The following is a 17,711-nucleotide window of genomic DNA, read 5'->3' as shown; positions in this document are numbered from 1 at the left end:
AGCCCTGTCCTGGGCCCGCGGGACGCCTCAGCACGCAGGGCCGTGAGCGCTTGTCCAGGCCACAGCGGGACACACCTGCTGTCACCTTGCAGGAGAAGCTTCGGGAACACCTGCCCAAATTAGAGGACGCTCCCAAACTGACGGGGGTGATCGACACTTCTCACCTGCGAGAGTGGCTGCTGCAGGAGCAGAGCAAGAGTTTGCCAGGTGGAGAGAGGAAGAGGAGGCAGAAGTAAGAAAAGGACAAGTGGCATTTGCTCTAGAAGGGGCCTGTGCTCCCTGGCAGAAGTGCTGGAGCCTCATGTTCCAGGAAACAAACCAAGGCCAGCGGTGGAAGGAGCCGGTGTCGCTGCCAGCACGTTGGCGCAGTCTGTGTTTGCAGCCTCGCGCAGGCGGCTGGAAGCTGCTGCGGGGACCACTGGAGCAAAGCACCCAGAGCAGAACAACGGGAGCAGCTGAGCAGAAAATGGCCTGGGCGAGATGGACAGAGCAGCCCCTTCTCAGCTGCCTTCCTTTCCCTTGACAGGCATCTCAGGGTGATCGAGAAGCGGGTTGAAAGGCTGGAGGCTCTTGAAAAAGAGCTATGCCTCCTCCAGCAAGGCGCGTGCCGACTGCAGCAGCAGCAGCCAGGCAAGAGGAGACAGACAGACACCCCGAGCAGCTCTGAACAGTCCGCTCTGGGAGGGAGGCCGGTGAGTAGGAGCCGGGTGGATGCAGGGGCCACTGGATTCGCTTCTGGTTGAAAGACTCTGCAAGTCCCAGCCCCTGGGGCCCGCTGTGCCCTGGGGCCTGTCCTCTGGGCACCATCAGCGGCCAGAAACCTCCGTGTGCCAGGGGACCTACAGAGAAACCAGAGGTTTCCAACTCCAGTGCCAGGGACTCGTCTGGGCAGGGCTCTTGTGGGGAGGAACAGGGAGGCAAACTGAGGGGAAGGAAGATATTCCCTCACTAACTGCTCCTCATTTTAGTCTCCCGGGGATGCCAGAGAAGAAACGCCTCCCAGCAGACAGGCTTCGCTGCTGCGGGCTATCTTGGCAGAAGACAAGGAGCTTGAAGAAAAGGCTGAGACTGTGATCCAGGAGGTGCTGGAGCGGGTGAAGGCACTGGATCAGTCCGTCCACGTCTTAAGGAGGGCTCCGCCTGAGGTCAGCGGGCAGTTGTTTGCCAGTGCCAGAGGGGCAGAGCCTTTGGGCGCTTCTCCTGCGCATCGCCAGGACGAAATCAGACGGGTGGCTCAAGAGATCTTGGACATCGTGTTGGAGAGCATTGAGGAGCATGTGGGACCCAGCACGTCTGGTGGAGCTGAGCCAGGGCCGGCACCGAGGCAGAAGCCGTCGGAGCTCATCACCGGAGGAGCCGCCCAAGCGGGCAAATCTGGAGAAGAGAGATGGAGGGAGGCAGAACTGTCAGCTTCTGACACAGCATCTGTGCAGTCTGCTCTGGACCAAACGGCCACAAAGGCTGTTAAAAGTGTTAGCTCCACCTTGTCGTCCTTTGTAGCTGCTCAGTTTGAACAGGACGTTCGCTGTCAGTTTCCTGAGGTTCTGAAGCTTCAGGGTGTGACAGAAGGACAAGGATCACCCAGAGCATCAGAACAGCAGATCCCAGAGGCGAGCAAGACAGTCAAGTTGCCACCACTGAAAAACACTGCAGATGTCTCACTGGTGTGTCGTGAGCTTGCCGAGGAGAGCATCCAAAAAGCCATCTCCAGAGTTCAGCAGCTGGATGCAGAACTGATCGAGTACACCAGAGCCATTGTCCTTGAAGTTCTGGAAAACGCAAAGAAGAAGTTAGAGCAAGAAACAAAGTCCGAGCAAACATCAGAGAAGCTTCACTCAAGGAAGCTCTTGCCACCTCTCTGCCTCCCACCACCAGTCCCACCTTCGGAGGAAGCAGGAGACTTCAAGGTGAAGAGCTCAGGGATTGTCCTCCCGCCTCTCCCCCGAGGCGCCGAGCAAGATGCTCACCAGCCAACAGGCGGCCTCCAGAAGCCCCGGGATGGCACCTCTGGAGCCACAGCGAGGTCTGCAGTGCCCGAGTGGGAAACTCTGCGCATGCCCCGGGCAGGGAGCACTGCAGGCAGCCTCCCCTTCACGGGCCGGCAGGTTCCTTTCCAGCCCAGGCCTCCAGCGGGTCCCAAGCCCCCTCCCCAGGCAGGAGCGAGGTGCAGCCCAGCGCATCTCAGGGTTCTCCAGGAGGAGCCCGTGGAGCCCGAGGCATTGAAGAGGGTGGCAGCTCGGAGCCTTGTGGACGACGTGCTGAGGAGCTGCATGGCTTCACAGCCACAGAGCCCCCAGGCAGCTCCCCCACAGAGACAATAAAGACTTGTTTCCAAGGCCTTGCTCGCGCCTGCAGTGATTCACGCCAGGTCCTGCTGTGTCTGGGCATTTTCCCTGCAATGTTTTCCTGCCTCTTCCTCCCTCCTACAGCCTCGCTCAGGCTAAGACCCAGTTCTACAGGGAATCTTAAGTGGGGAAGAGAAAAGCAGCCCAGGCTTTTGCCTTGTTTAGTAAGCTTTGCGGCCAGGCTGTTGGAGGGGTAGGTCCAGCTCTGTAAAGCCGTGCTCGTGCCTTAGGACAGTCCCACATGTTGGTGCTGTTGAAGGCTGCACCTTGTTCTGGGCATTTATTCTCTCGGCCCCCCAAGTCTCCTGAGGACCCTTTGGTTTCCCACCCAGGGCCCTCGCTGGGCCTTTCGCTGTCCCGCCAAGGGACCGGCCTTCGGCTTTTCATCTTTCCCAGGGGACTCCTCCTCTCGTCTCCTCAAGCCGTCTCTGTTTGCCTTTCCATGTCCCCCAGGGATGGGCTTTTTGGGGCAACCGAGGGGCCACCAAACAGCCTTTCGGTGGCTCCCGAGGGCCTCCGTTTCTCTTCTTGTGCTTCCTAGGGCCCTCCCTTTGCCCTTTGGTGTGGACCAGAGCCCTCCGTGTGCCTTTGGGTGCCCAGCCTGAGCCCTTTGCTGCCTCTGGGTACCCCCACGGCCCTGCGTGTGCCCGCGGGTGCCACCCTTGTGAGCGCACGAATTAAGTGTCAGGGGTTCTAAGTTAGGAAAGCTCCTGACCCGAGGGGTGAATAAGTGAATTCGTGCAACAGACTAGTCTGGCCAAGGGGACTAAGCCCTGTGTGTCATGTTTGGTTCTTGTATTTCTTCATGAGGTCCTGAAGTTTAGTTCAGAGAGTACGTGGTGCTGTCAATTGGCAGTTTTCTCTCCCATCCAGGCTCTTCTCTAGCTGCTTGCAGTCTGCCCCGTTCATGCTGCAAAACAGAGAGGAAAAGGTTCCCAAATGCCACCCGTGTGCGTTTGGTTTCCGCCCCAGGCTGGAACTCCTGCGGCAGGGCCAGTCCCGGGCTCAAGGCTGAGCTTTAGCAGAAAGCTCCGGCTGCTCGGTCGGCTCCCCTGGGCCACGGAGCTTTTGTGCTGTCCCTGCGGTCCCCCCTCCCTGCCCCAGTGTCCCCACAGCCCACACTCTGCTCTCGGGACCGTCTCCTCGGCTCCTTCTCTCCCAGGCTCCCCCGGCAGCGCGTGCCGCCCGCAACGTTCTCCGGGGCCGTTACCGGTCCCTGCGCAGGACTCGCTGGAGCAAAGCGCTGCCAGAGCAGCACCGCAGCCCGGCGGGCCCGTCCAGGAGGAGCGAGGAGAGAGAAGAGAGAAGAGAGAAGCGAGAAGCGAGAAGGGAGGCGCTGCCCCAGAGCGGCCCCGAGCCAGCCCGGCTCTCCCGCCCCGCGGCTCCCGGTCGCGCCCGGCGGGCAGGGGGAGCCGCTCCGCCCGGCCCGGAGGCGCCAGCCCGGGGCCGCCTGAGCGCGGTCCGCCGGGGCAGGGCGCGGAGCAGCCCCCGCCGCGGGGCCCGGCGGGCAGCCGAGCCCGGCAGGCGAGCGGGGCCATGGCGGCGCCGAGCCAGGCCTCCCTGCGCCGCCGGCTGCAGAGCTCGCAGGAGGCGCAGCACCGGCAAGCGCTGCTGGTGCGGAAGCTGCAGGCGAAGGTGAGGAGCGGCGGCGCCTGCCCGGGGGGAGCTGCCCGGGGCCGGGCCGCGGTGCGGGGGCCGGGGTGTCCGGGCCGCCCAGAGAGGGCACTGGGCCGCGGCGATGTCGGGGGCGAACGCGCGGCCCCAGCGGGTTCCTCCCCGGAGCTGCCGCGGGCGGGACGGTGCCCAGCCCGGAGCTCGGGGGAGGCCCCGGGAGCCGCCCCGCTCCGCCCGGCCCGCCCAGGCGTGCTGGGCGCCGCTTCCCCCGCTGGCAGCCCCGAGCCGCTCAGTGTGCGAAAGAAACCCTGGCTCGCTTGCTTGAGGATCAGGGAAGGTGAAGCTTCCCTGTATGGGAACGACTTCTCGTTGGCTGTATCAGCAGCGCCGTGAAATGTTCTGTGCTTGGGCTGCAAAGACTGAGAGCAAAGGGGCTGCGGGAGGAGCCGCGTCTGCGAGAAGCTGCATTCGCTCCTCTTCATTCTCTGTATCCACGCAGGTCCTGCAGTACCGGACTCGGTGCCGAGAGCTGGAGCAGCAAGTGGAGGCAGGAGGGGTGAGTGTGCAGGCTGCTGAGTAACGATCGTGTACGTGGCATTCGTTAACGCCGGCAAAAAACATCTCTCCAGAGTGACAGTGACAGAGGAAAACAGGATTTTGCTGCCTGAGGGTTTCAGGAAGCGCTGTAATTCTGCCCGTCAGTGTCTGTGCAGTTGCCATTCTTGGAGCAGCCAGTAGTCCCAGAAATGCCAGTCCAGAAATCCCCATCAAGAAGGATTTTAGTTTTGCGAGAGAGTGCTTTCCTGCTGGGGTAACGCGCTGTCCGAGGTCTCAGGAGAGGGCTGTACTGCCTGTTATGTTATGAGGCTGTCTCTGAAAAAGAACTGGCTGGAACACGGCATTTCGGCAGGCGGGAATGCTGGCGTTCAACATACAGAGCTGGAGGGGAGGGGATGGAAGGGAACACAAGAATTTGACTGATGTTTTCCTTTCTTCCTAAGGGATCCCTCCCCGGCAGGCGGGAAGCCACAGAAGACCACAGCCTGGAGAAAGCACTGCTGCAGCTGGAAGAGGAGCAGCAAAGGTACAAGGAAGAAGCGTTCCCTCATAGCCGGTATCCTGGATGCTCATGGAAGGGAGGGAAAACCTGCCAGTGCCAGCTGGTCTCCCCAAGGGAAGCGGTTGGACGAGCCGCTTTGGCAGGAGAAAGGTCCACGATGTGTTTTCTGTGGTGCAGTAACAGTGCTGCGTGCTGAATGGCTCTGTTCTGAGCGGGGGGTTGTTCCGGGTGAGCTCCAAAGGTCCCTTTCCAGAGGAGGGGAGAACCGAACCTGTGGGTGGGAATGGGAGGCTTAAAGCCAGGAGAAGCAGCGGAGGTGGCCATCTCAGAGAGATCTTAGTTAATGCCAGGAGGCACTTTTCCTGCCTCTCAGTGTGACAACAAAGTCAGTGTTGAGGGAGCTGGGAAATCCCGGGGCTGCCGCTTGTGGGCAGCAGCTGTTGAGCGACCTCCTGGCTGTTTCTCCCTTTCCCAGGTGCGAGAATCTGGCAGAAGTGAACGCTCTCCTGCGGGAGCAGCTCGATAAAGCCAGTGAGGTTAATTCAGCCCTTAAAGAAGATGTTGGAAAACTGACGGCGGATTGGATGAGGGCCCGGGAGGAGCTGGGGTTGAAGGAGAGTGAATGGCGCCGTGAGCGTGAGGTAAGGAGAGGCTACGGGCATGCCAGCCGTGGCGCCAGAGTGGCGTGAGAATGGATTTGATTTCCGGCAGAGAGGACTTGCTGTGTGACAGTGGTGGCTCTGCTGAGCTGTGTTGGTGCTGAGGAGCAGAAGACAGGGCTGGGAGATGGAGGAGACCTGGTGCTGGGGGTTGCACTCTCTCCACTCTGAAAGACTCGTGCAGTGTTGGCGAAGGCTGAACTGGCATTTCTTTTTGTCTTGGCACGTTTAGCTGTATGACAGCTACGTCAGGGGTGAACGTCACCGTCTCCTCAGCCTGTGGTGTCAGGTGGTGACCTTCCGCCGTCAGTTCCTGGAGATGAAGACTGCCACTGACCGGTGAGTACAAGGGAAGGCCAGAGCTCTTGCAGGAAAACTGTAGCTTCCCTTCACACCTGCTTGGCGAGCCTCCGTGTTACGGTAATTGCGGCTCAAGACGTGATTTCTCCTTTGACGGGCTGAAGCAATGCCATGAAGCTGCTTTAGCTGTCTTTGGAATCATTTGGTTTGATGCAGGTTTTCAGATCAGACTGAGGGCTCGGGCTGTGAGCAACGCCGGGGCCCTGAGCAGATGAACTTGACTGTGGTGATGTTTGGGCACATTAACTCAGGCACGGGCGCACATGGACAGGCTGGAGGAGACTCCCCACAGCTGTGCGTGCAGCATGTAGAGCAGTCCGTTTAACAGAACGGTGAAAATCTGCCTTACATCTCACTGAGTTTCTTTTCCTACTGTGCCTCATCAAAAGATCATTTATGACTTTGTATGGTGGCTGTCACGTGCAATGTCCCACTCCGGGTTGCTGTCAGCCATTTATCTTATTTGATTATAAGCTTTCCTTAAGGTGAGAGTATGCCTGAGCAACTCCTTAATTCTTGTAGCATTTGTGCTTTTTTGTTGCAACATTCTGGGCTTATTCTTACACCACCTCCAGTCCAAGTGCGGACAGTAACAGGTCGCTTAAGGCTGATCCCCAGGGTGTAAAAGGTGGGGACCTTGGTAAACTTCCTTACATCTATTAATGACAATGAGAGTATGTTAGTGAGCTAGAGCAGGAGCAACAATCAGTAAGAGTAATTGGAGGTCCTTGAGGCCTTCTGGCTGTCCCACACATTTCTTCTCATCTCTGAGGAGAAAACAAACTCATCCTTGACGATCACGCAGACCCATTGCTCAGCTGTCACGATGTGTCCTGGTCCCAAAGGGCCAGATGAGCGGCTCGTCCCAGCGCAGATGTCACCTTTCCTGCCAGCTGGGACTGGTGCTGTGAACACGGTCTCTTTCTTGATTCTTCTTCAGAGATTTGTCCGAGCTGAAGGCAGAGCACATGAGGCTTTCTGGAGCTGTACTTGTGAGCTGCTCCCGTCCAACCTCTGGCGACCTGGAGAAGAAGGAGCTTCAGGACAGGTGAAGCTGTTTTAAACTTTGCTGTTACCAACAGGATCTTTTGTGGCTGCTTCTACGATTCATAGATGAGCTGTGTTCACGTTTTAAACACACCCATTCTGGACAGCCCTGTTTCTGTCCCTCGTCAAACTGTTGCCTTCAACAGAACGGACAGAAACACCGTCTGACTGATAGAAGCTCTTCTGAGTAAGACGAGACTGGCAAAGAGATTGCATATCACAGTGTTTTAGCTGTTAGCTGATTCTTGGTCAGAAATGGAGAGCAGCATAAAGAGAGCTCTGTCTCTGTACAGCCCTTTTGCTACCCAGGGCTGCGCTAAAGCAGTTGGGAGGAGTGTGCACAGGAGCATCATGAGCAGCAGCTCCTCTGTGCTGACGGTTCCTTGCAAGACTGAGTGCAGAAGACCTTTGGGGCAAGAAGTGCCATTTTGCACCCTCAAGCTCATTAGCCTGTAGAGCTGGATGCTGCCTTTGCTGTATTTTCTGGGTTGAACTTTCTCTGCTGTGCTTCTGGGAGCTGCTTAGCTCTTTCCCAGGCGATGGTGTGCTGTGCTTTTGGAGTGGCACGTGGACCTTCTCTTCTCAGGGTGATGGAGCTCTCGGCCTTGCTTGTGCGGTCCCAGAAGCAGAACGAGGAGAAGGAGAAGCCCATGGAAACACCTGACGACACTGTGGAGATTCTGGTATGTTTTCCCTTGATCTGGGAGACAGCCCAGTGTTTGCTCCCCAGCCGTAGCACACAGAGGTGTGGTTTCCTCCACAGAAGGAGTGGTAGAGATGCCAACTGTAGGGGAACAGCAGGGACATTGCCAGAATGTTCCTTGTGTGTTTGGCACAGGTGGAGTCAGTCCAGGTGCAGCAGCGGCAGGGGAGCTGCAGACAACTCCGGTGTCTTCCTCAGGGGGTTGCACCAAGGCTGTTGTGCCTGGGGCCAAAGTTCTTGGCACTGACAGCTTCCTAGCAGTCTATGAAAACGAACTGTTGGTCGTTCTCTTCTTAGTTGTAGCGAGGAAGAAATGGAATAGATGTGGGAAGGAATCTACTGGAGTCACGAGGGCTGAGGCTTCTGGGCACGGCAGTGCCGCTGAGGATGGGAAAGCTGCAGAGGGGAGCAGCTCTTCCCTGCCCACCCTTTCCTCCTTCTGTTCTCAGGAAGCCAGTCGGTTAGAGACAGAACATGAAGCTTCGTGGAGTAAAAGTGCCAAAGAGGAGAACCTTTCCCTGCAAAAGCTGATAAAGGATATAACTGAGGTGAGTGCAGAGCTGGGGCCACATCCCTGTAGACAAGGTTTCCAAGTGCTTGAGGAAGGCAACAGCCCAGCCTGGGGAACAGAGATCCATGTTGGGTACTGTCTGCGGTAACTGCTACTGGCTTTTTAATTCTTGTACCACCTTTCTGATGTAAAACCTGTTAGAACGTCCAAGTTGGCTGTCCTGTGACTCTTGAGCTGAGTCGCTAGAAGTTTCAGAAAGTACCTTTGCCTTCACCGTCCCGCTCAGGTCTCTCTTGGGCTGTGCTTTCCGAGTTGGCTACTTGACATTTGTATTCCAGGATTGCTCGGGGGCTTCCCCCACCCTCCTTGAGCAATGACTCTTGTTCTTCAGATTTTCTAAAAGGTCACTGGCTCAATCAATGCACTTGCCAACTCTGCTCCTTTACTCGACATTCACTGACCATTATCCCCCCAGAATCCAACTGGTCTAACTGTTCAGGGGGAACTTCAACTTAGTCCTAAACTTCCCTCTGTGGAGGGGAGTTAATCAGCCTCTCTCAAAGTCAGGTCTTTCACCCGATGGAGTCACTGTTATCCTCTTGGGCTACTGCACAGAGTCATTATAAACATGAGCTTTTTCATGGCTCTTTTCCAGTATTCCTCAGCTTTTAATGACTCAAGGGTGAAGTGGGGGCAAAAGGAGAAACAGATAAAGCAAGCCAAGTAGACTGAGCAGAGCGTAACAGCTTGCTGTGGGCTTTCAGGTGGTGTTGGATGCCAGTGACAGCACGGTCAGCATGATCTGCCCTGGCAGTTCCCAGCAGGCAGAGCCCAGCACCATCCTCTCTGTCCTGAGCTCCGGTGGGACAGAGCAGGCCTTTGCCTTGGTTCAGGAGGCGCTGGCAAGGAGGCGAGGAGCAACGCGGGTGAGAATTTCTGCTTGTCTTCAGCACTGGCCACAGGCTCGGCTGCTCATGCCTCCCTTGGCTTGGACCCTTTCCATTTCCTCGGCCAGTTCAGCCAGTGTCTTTCCAGCCTTCCCACTCTTGGGACCCTGTTGCCTGGCCCCCCTCCCCAGCCCTGTGTTCTGCCGCTTTGCTCTCCTTGATCTCCACCCCCTCATCCCAGCTTTTGCCTTCAGCGGAGCTGTCTCTCTGCTTGCTGCTTCTCCCAGCTGTCTGGAGCCGTCTCGGCTGCTCCTTACTGCTTGTTTGTGCTCTTTCCCTGCCCGGTGCTTGCAGGCCCTACAAGAAGAGCTTTCTGCCAGGCAGGACTCTATCGATTCCCTGCTGCAGCAGCACAGGCAGCAGGAAGAGAAGTGCAGGAAGCTGCAGCAGAGGCTTGAGCAACTGGAGGAGGAATGCGCCACGTCCAGCAGGCAGCAGCAGCACCTCCAGTCTTTGGTGGAAGCGCTCAGAAGGTGAGTGTTTCCTCCTTCTCCTGCGTTCTAGAGGCAATCTGCTTCCAGTTCGGGGAGCTCAGAGGTGTTCTGGGCAGAGAACTTGCCTGCCCTACCTCGTGTGTGCCTCTGTATGGCACCACAGCATCCTCCTGTCACTGCTTTTCATGCTCTGCTGTGCCTCCCAAGGCTGTCTGGGCAATTCAGAGCGATGCTGGCATACAAGGCGCCTCTCCCTCGACATGCTGCGTCTCTGCACTCTGCTCTTTGGGTGCCCTTTCCCAGGCACCGCTTCTCACTGGATGAAGGCAACAGCCTGCCTGCCTTCCTGCTTCCCTCTTCGGTTACCTTGGGAGGGGAAGAGCAAGTTCTTCCTCCCCGTGCTCCCGACAGCTCCATCCTGGGATGGGGAAAATGAGATCTGTGACTCTACCGGCCTCTTCATTCTTCTAACGGAGCCTTGTCTCTGCAGTGACTGTGCCAACCTGGAGAAAACCAGGGAAGAGTTACAGCAACAGCTGGATGTAATGGAGCAAGAAGCCTCATGTCTGCGTCAAAGGAACACGGAGCTGCAGCTGAAGAAAGACTCAGCCCAGGGGAAAATGGTGGAGCAGCAGCAGGCAATGGAGAGAGCGCGTCGTGAGCAGGAGCTCCTGTGAGCGTTGGAGCTTTCTCTGGGCAGGGGTGGGCATGGCTGGACCTTAGGAGCCCAGCGTACAAGGCTGAATTGTGCCTGCTCGTCATTTGCAGCACAGAAGGGTGAAGGGAGCACACGGGCAGGGCTGGCTGCCTGCTGCCATCCAGCAGAGCCACCTCCTTGTGCTTTGTGTGTGAGCTTCACAGAAATCATTCCCCACCTGAGCAGAGTGGTTGGTGACAGGCATAAGCTGAAACAAGGGCGGGTCAGGCTGGATTTAAGGAGAACAGAAAATTGAACCGTGAGGACAATCATGCAGCAGAACAGGTTGCTCAGAGCAGTTGTCCAGATTCCATCCTTGGAAACTTGGGAAGACCCAACTGGTCAGAGCCTTGAACAACCTGGACTGATCCCATAGCTGACCTAGCTGCTCTGAGCTGGAGACTGGGCCAAGGTGTCGTGGGGTCCCTGCCAGCCTGAGCCATCCTGTGACCCTGTGATTGTTGGGTTGGAAATTCATACACATCTCCTCCCCAGTAGACTGCAGACTCTTTCATTGTTTCACTGCTGAAGACAAGAGTAATTGTGGGAATATTAATCTGGACTTCAGAAGTCTCTTTTACCCTCTTATACTCTTGGAAGCGAGAGTGTTTTTAGATTAAGAACTTGTTTGTCTTTCCTCTTCTCACAGGCTGAAGGACTTAGCTGCACTTGAAGGAAAACATTCATTGTTGCAGAGTGAGCTGGCAGTCACGAGAGAGATGCTGGAGAAGTCGCAGTTTCAGAGGAGTCTGCTGGAGCAAGAGAAACACGAGCTGACCACGGCCCTGGAGAAGGTGCGGGCACCTTATTCCTAGGGAGCCCTTGTGGGAGAGGGAGTTGTGACAGCAGGACCAGCACAGGTGCTGTTCCTGGCAGGAGAAGACAGGGAAAACATTGTTGTCCTTCTTGGGAAATGGGGATCAGACCACACAGGCTCTTTGGGGTTTTCAGTCCCCACGTGCTTATCGGGAGCGTGAACTGGGAGCGTGTCAGAGACACGCAGGGGATGGGGAGTTGCTGCTTGGAGTCAGGGATTTTGCTGCCCTTGTTGTCACGTTGTTCTTTTGTCTCTGCAGGCTGAGCAGTCGGTGGCAGAGTTGACAAGGACTCAGAAGCAGCTGAGTGCTGAAACAGCTGATTTGCGTGTTGCAGCAGCCAACATGAGCAGTCTCAATGAAGCTCTTGCAGTGGAGAAAGTGCAGCTGAACAACCTTGTGCTGCAGGTGAGCAGAGCTGCCAAAGCTCTTGCCAGGTGTTTGTCTCCAGCTGCTGCTGCTTCTCAGCCTTCTTGCCTTCCAGCAGTAGGACTGGCTGGATGTGGAAATGTTGTTCCTTTTCGGGTCCAAGGCAAAGCTCCTTCCTGGGAAATGTTCCTGTCTTTTATTTCCTCTCTGCTTCTGTGATTGTAGCTGGAGCAAGAGAATGAAGTTGTGTCAGGGAAAGTGGCTGAGATGGAGAGAGCAAGAGTGTGTGAGCAGGAGCAGCTGAGCTGGTGTGAAAGAAGCAAGGCAGAGCTCTGTGCAGAGAAAGCCCAGCTGGAGCAGCTGCTGCAGAAAGCAGAGGAGCAGCAGGAGGGGCTGCGGGTGGAGCTGAGGAGACTGGCAGAGGAGAAGGAAGAAACCCGAGAGCAGCTCAGTGAGGTGAGACCAAAAAGCTGCTGCTTCTGGGTGTGCGTTTGGCTGCTTGGCTGAGTGAAGCTGTATCTGTTGGCTGCTGCAAGGTTTGTGTCAAGGAGACACTCGGCAGCCCTGGAGGGCAGAGGGTTTGTTCCCTTCTTTTTGGCAACGTGTTGATGGCTTGCAGAGCAGTTCTGCATTTCTCTGCGCTGTCCTCTGCTTCTCTGGATTCTCTTAATCCACCGGTCTGTGTTGGCCTCTTCTGTGGCTTTTGCTGAGCTGCAAAGAGATGATGGTGCTGTCCCTGGATCAGAGCGGGGTGACTCCTGTCACCTGTGGCAAAAGAAACAAACTGTGTAGCTCTGAATCCTTGTTTTGAGGCGAGTTTCTGTTTCTGCTTTTTGTTGCAAAGTGTGCAGCTTTGCGAACTCCGTTTGTTTGAGCCTGGAGAGCGGGACAGAGCTGCGAGTCACTGTCTGCTGTTTTGTCTTGCTAAGAATGGGACTGGCATCTTGAAATGGTTGAAATTGCCTGTTAAGACATATCTGCAACTGTGTGTTTGGAAAGCTGCCTGGGGGAGAAGGACGTGGAGGTGTCGGTCGGCAGCAGCTGAATATGAGCCGGCGTGTGCCCAGGTGGCCAAGAAGGCCAAGAGCAGCCTGGCTTGTGGAGTGGTGTGGCCAGCAGGAGCAGGGCAGTGACCGTCCCCTGCACTGGGCACTGGGGAGGCCACAGCTGGCCCCAGGCAGCCCAGTCTGGCCTTGCACATCACTTCCCAGTGAGCGGGGCCAGCGCCTTTTGGCAGCCCAGGCTCTCAGTGCGGTACCAGCAGCTGCTCTCACACTTGGAGCCCCCGGGACAGGAGCTCTTTCTCCTCCCGCCCACTGGCCAGCGGCGCTGGCTGCTCTGCACACAACTGCACAGCAAGGGCTCCAACTGCGGTTTGTCCCGTTCCAGGTGTCCCGGCAGCAAGAGTCGGCCAGCACTGGTCTGGAGCAGTTGCGCCAGGAGTCCTCTCGCCAAGGGCTCGCGCTGGCCAAGGTGTCCGAAGAGAAGGAGGTGCTGGTGCAGGAGAAGGCTGCCCTGGAGCTGCGCCTGGCAGCCGTGGAGCGGGACAGACAAGGCCTTTCAGAGCAGCTGGCAGAGGCCAGGTAAAGGGGGAGGAACCCTGGGCAGGACATGACTCACTGTCGGGAATTACAGAGCTGGTCATCGTTGCACAGGGCTTTCTTGCGTCCTCTGTGCTTTGGGGGTGTTTTCACCTTCCAGGGACAGAACATGGAACAATCTTGAGGAGAAAAAAATCCTGCTTATTGTGTCACCCTGCAGAGCAATTGGAAGTGCCGATGAGATGGGGGCTGTGAGCAGAGGTTGGGCTTTTGCTGGCTGGCACAGACGTTGTCAGGAAAACTGCTCCCTGTGTGCCATCGATCAGGCAGCAGGGATTCAAGATCTGGCCGTCGAGGTGAAATTCGGCTGGGCTTGCTGTGTTACGCTGGGTCATAAGGAAAGCCTGGGCATTCCCTCGGAGGGGCCTGTATTGCTATTTTAAATGGCAGAAATCTGTTTTCTGTGCACGGGTGTCCATGCAACCCATTTTCCGTTCTCAGGGGCAGGGATCTTGAACCACTTGTCACTGGAATCCCTCCCTGTGGGTGTCAGGAGCAAGAAGCTCATTTCTCTCCGTGTCCACAACCTGCAGGTCGGTGAAGGAGACCCTGGAGTGCAGCCTGTCTGAGGCTCAGCAGCACGTATCTCAGCTGGAGATCGCCCGGAGTCAGCTTGAGATGCAACTTCACACCATCACGCAGGCCAAGGAGGTGATACAAGGTGACGCCCCACGTGCTTTGTTTCTGGTGATCCCCCTGCCTAGAGAAGACGGTATAAAAGCAGCTCTCTGTCCGCAGTGCTGGTGGGGAGTGAAGGAGCTGGAACAGATCCCTCCTGCACTGAAACTCCAAGGGCTGAAGGTCAGTAAGGTCAGAACCAGGGTCTGGGGAGACTCTGACTCTTGCCATTTGTGGGGTTTGCAGGGGAAGTGAAGTGCCTTCAACGTGAGCTGGAAGCAGAGAGATCTCTCCTGAGGCAGGAACGGGAAAACACGGCACAACAGCTCTTGCGGAGAGAACGGCAGCATGACGATACCCTCAGACTTCGGCAAAGCCATCACGAAGCAGAAATAAAGAGGCTTCTGCAAGACCTGGTAGGAAACAAGAGGCGTTTGAATTCCTCAAGCAAGCTTGGTGGGCTGTCTTGAGCAGAAGAACGGCCCGAGGTGTGAAACGGCAGCAAGCGTGTGTCACGGGCCACACGTTGCCAGGCCAGCAGCAGAGCCGATGGCTCGTACTCGAAGGCACGTGGAGCCCACGGGACTGTGCTGGGACAGGAAATGCAGCCACAGATTGAGCGTGGGCGTAAGACGAGTTCAAGGGCAGGTTGGGGGTCCCACCCAGAGCGTGGCAGCCCAGGGGGGGCTCTTAGCAGCCTCCCGTCTCCCATGGGGCAGAGTCCTGACCCTCCTGCCAGCTGCAGTCACGGGAACTTTGTTCCTTTCTTTCTGCCCTTTCTCGGTGGACAGAGGGGTTTTCTTTGGGCTTGAACCCCAAAGGAGGGATGAAGCTTCCCATGTTTTTGAGGAGCTTGGCTGGGGCTCCATCTTGAAGATTTTTCCTCCCCTCCTCAGGCAAGCGCGCGGGAAGGGCACCAGTCAGAGCTGCAGGAGCTGCTGGAGCGATGGCAGCAGGAGAAGGCAGAGACAGAGAGGGAGCACGAGAAGCAGCTGTTGGATATGGAGCAGAAAGTTGCTGCCGTGCAAGCTCAACAACAAGAGGAACAAACTAGACGTGAAAATGCCGAGCAAGAGGTAAAGGCTGCGAAAGGAGAACTGGTGTGTTTTTGCGAGGCTGGAGCTGTGGGAGATGGCTGGGAATGGGGCTGTGTGGAGCATCCCTCATGTTTCCTGCACGGAATTTGGGGAGGTGAAAGGCGTGCAGGGCCAGCACTGGGACTAGGGACGAGACCTCTCATAGGAAGCCAGGCAGAAATGTCTCCTTTGGTTTTAGATTGTTGTGCTGCTATTGTGTTCTGGTTTTGTAAGAGTTACCTCAGAATGTCTTCGCTGCTCTCTAACGGTCCTCTTTAGATGTTTTCTGGTAGGTGTTTAAAGCCTTATCTCCATTAAAGACCAAAGTGAGCTTGTAGGCCTGAATCCCCACGAGGATGGGGTTTGTGTTTGGGGAACAGGGAGGGGCGCAGCAGGATTGTTGGCAAAAGAAAAACCTTTTTAAAGAGTCCTGTGAAAGATTTTGGAGCGGTAGGACAGAGGTGTCTTCCGGGCTGTGTTTTCAGTCACTTGCTGGTGAGCTCTTTTGTGCCCAGCTCTGCTGTGCCAAAGCAACCCCGTCCTGCGCTGGCAGTGCTTGTGTCCTGCCCAAGGTCCTGTGTGCAGAGTGCCCAGGGACAGCAGAACCCCCAGCTGTGTCTGCAGGTCCTGACAGGACAGGGCAGCACTCGGAGATGACTGTGTGTCCCTGGCATGTCACTTCTGAACCAGAGTCTACTGAGTACCTTAAAACTGAAGTGATTTTCACCAAACCCCGCTTGGAATCCCTGAGTTTCCTGAAGGAGCTCTGGCTGCAGCCCTCTGGCAGCCTTGCATTTTCTCTGCTGCTGACTGGGGGCAAAAGCCGCCATGGAAAGGCAAACAGGACCAGCAGAAGAGGAGGGATCCCCTCACCAGCAAGGCGAGACACTTGAGAAATGCCACACGTTTTCCTGTGAGCTGACTAAGAGTTTGTTGAGGATTCAGTCCCGGAGGGACCCTGTTTATCCTGCCAATCTCCCTTAGGAAGCTGCGTCTCCCCGTGGGCAGAGAATGACCCAGGAGAGCAGCAGCGCAGCGCTTGGAGAACGTGTGAGCCCATCGGCCTTTGAGCCTTGGCACGGACATTTTGCGAGGGAAGTTTAAGCCCGTCTGCTCTTTATTTCTGTGCAGGCCATGCTGGAAAAGGAGCGTGAGAAGAATTCTTTACTAGAGACGCTCCTCCAGACTCAGGGAGAGCTCACAGACGCCTGCCAGCGGGTAGAGCAGCTCAGGCAGCAGATGAAAGAGCAGCGAGAGAAGGGGCAGGTGAGTCTGCCTGGTCGGGTGGGTTGAAGGAACAGGCTGTTGGCCACTGGGCGTAAGCTGAGAGGGGCTGAGAGAGCCAGGGAAGAGAGGGAAGGGCAGTAGGAAGGACAGAAAGCCTCAGTGCTGGGGCTGGGCAGGCAAGGACTGCTGCAGGCACTGAAAGCACAGAGCCTGGTCAGCTCCAGAGAGGAGCAAGAGGAAGGAAGGGTGACAGCGGAAGCAGCGCTGGGTAGAAAAGCAGAAAGAAGTGGCTGAATGAATGTGATTTTGAGGCAGAGAGAGGAAAAGCCGGACCTGATGGCAGGCGATCGTCCTCCTGTGCTGGGCACTGGGGAGGCCAGACCTGGAATCCTGGGGGCAGTTTTGGGCCCCTTACAACAAGAAAGCCCTTGAGGTGCTGGCGCGAGTTGAGAGAAGGGAAGGGAGCTGGTGAGGGGCTGGAGCACAAGTGTGATGGGAGCGGCTGAGGGAGCTGGGGGTTCAGCTGGAGAACAGGAGCTGAGGGGAGACCTTCTGATCTCTGACCTGCCTGAAAGGAGCTTGGAGCCAGGGGGGGTCGGGCTCTGCTCCCCAGGAACAAGCGCCAGGACCAGAGGAAACGGCCTCAAGTTGCGCCAGGGGAGGTTGAGGTTGAATCTGGGGAACAATTTCTTCCCCAAAGGGCTGTCGGGCATTGGAACAGGCTGCCCAGGGCAGTGCTGGAGTGTATGCCTGCCAGGGGAAAACTAGTCCTGATTTCAAACACAGAATGACAGAGTGTGGTCTGGCCATTACTCCTTCAAGAGGGGACAGTGGGGTTCTAGAGGATGGTGCCATGAAAACTCCATGCAGTAGAGGGCCAAAAGCCGCCCCCCAAAATGGGAGATCAAATGTTGGGGTTTTTCTTTCTTCCCTTCCTCCCTAACACAGAGAACATCACCATGCCCCTGCCCAAATCATGTTAGTCTGGACTTTAAATCCTGGCTGCCGCTCAGGCGGCTCCTCCCCGCAGGAACACACTAGAGCTAGAGGAGGGTCAGGGAAGGGCACAAAGGAAGGTGGGACAGGCTGAGTGAGCTGGGAAAGCCGGAGCTGGAGGGTGGTGCAGGAAAGGTCTGAACAGCCGGAGAGGCAGGAGAGAGCGGGCAGCCCTGGGCTGACACTGAACAGGAGTGCAAACCCCGTAGGAAAAGCAAGCATCTATAGGTGGAATGACCTGACCTTTTTCTTGCTGTTTTGCAGCATGAACGGGACAGGCTGGAAGCAGTTAAAGCAAAGCTGGTATGGGAGATGAAACTTCTTCAGGAGTCAGTCACAGCCTCTGAGACCCGAGCAAACACAGCAACAGATACGAGCCACTGCCTTGAACAAGAACTTCAAACTACTTTGTCTGTCTTAAAAATGAAAAATGAGGAGGTGGAAATGCAGTGGCAGAAAATTCAGATGCTGGAGAAAGAGGCAGCAGAGGGAAAAGCTTTGCAGGAGACTCTCACTCATATGAATGCCGTCTTGTCAGAGAGGGAGGGAGAAACGCGGTTGTACCGGGAACAGGTGAGAATGCTGGAAAAGCAGAAAGAAATGCACAGAACTACTCTCGATCAGGTTATGAA

At 56.5% G+C, this 17,711-nt stretch overlaps 1 protein-coding gene across 3 annotated transcripts; it reads left to right on the top strand.

Annotated features, from left to right (window-relative positions):
* The first annotated feature begins 3,880 nt into the window (after positions 1-3,880).
* Positions 3,881-14,770, top strand: LOC135994688 (centrosome-associated protein CEP250-like). 3 transcript variants are annotated; one of them, XM_065645466.1, is made up of 17 exons: positions 3,881-3,980; positions 4,459-4,515; positions 4,961-5,043; positions 5,495-5,660; positions 5,911-6,017; positions 6,979-7,086; positions 7,672-7,768; positions 8,238-8,336; positions 9,064-9,225; positions 9,571-9,719; positions 10,171-10,353; positions 11,027-11,171; positions 11,454-11,600; positions 11,787-12,017; positions 12,951-13,144; positions 13,696-14,196; positions 14,677-14,770. In XM_065645466.1, exons 1-16 carry the CDS (start codon positions 3,882-3,884, stop codon positions 14,033-14,035), a joined length of 2,367 nt encoding a protein of 788 aa, XP_065501538.1. In that variant the 5' UTR covers position 3,881; the 3' UTR covers positions 14,036-14,196; positions 14,677-14,770. The 3 variants fall into 3 exon arrangements, with proteins under 3 accessions (XP_065501538.1, XP_065501537.1, XP_065501539.1); XM_065645465.1 differs by having other exon boundaries at positions 9,541-9,719; XM_065645467.1 differs by lacking the exon at positions 11,787-12,017 and having other exon boundaries at positions 9,541-9,719.
* The last annotated feature ends 2,941 nt before the right edge of the window (positions 14,771-17,711 follow it).

The sequence above is a fragment of the Caloenas nicobarica genome, chromosome 15 (assembly GCF_036013445.1).
Source record: "Caloenas nicobarica isolate bCalNic1 chromosome 15, bCalNic1.hap1, whole genome shotgun sequence".
Classification (NCBI taxonomy): Eukaryota; Metazoa; Chordata; class Aves; order Columbiformes; family Columbidae; genus Caloenas; species Caloenas nicobarica.
This window is presented reverse-complemented; position numbering and strand designations above follow the sequence as displayed.

Excerpts from the sequence above, each read along its gene's own strand:
- LOC135994688 (XM_065645465.1), top strand. The coding sequence starts at position 3,882 with ATGGCGGCGCCGAGCCAGGCCTCCCTGCGCCGCCGGCTGCAGAGCTCG. Across the intron at positions 10,354-11,026 it reads CGTCGTGAGCAGGAGCTCCT|GCTGAAGGACTTAGCTGCAC; the intron begins GTGAGCGTTGGA and ends CTCTTCTCACAG. Across the intron at positions 12,018-12,950 it reads CCCGAGAGCAGCTCAGTGAG|GTGTCCCGGCAGCAAGAGTC; the intron begins GTGAGACCAAAA and ends GTCCCGTTCCAG.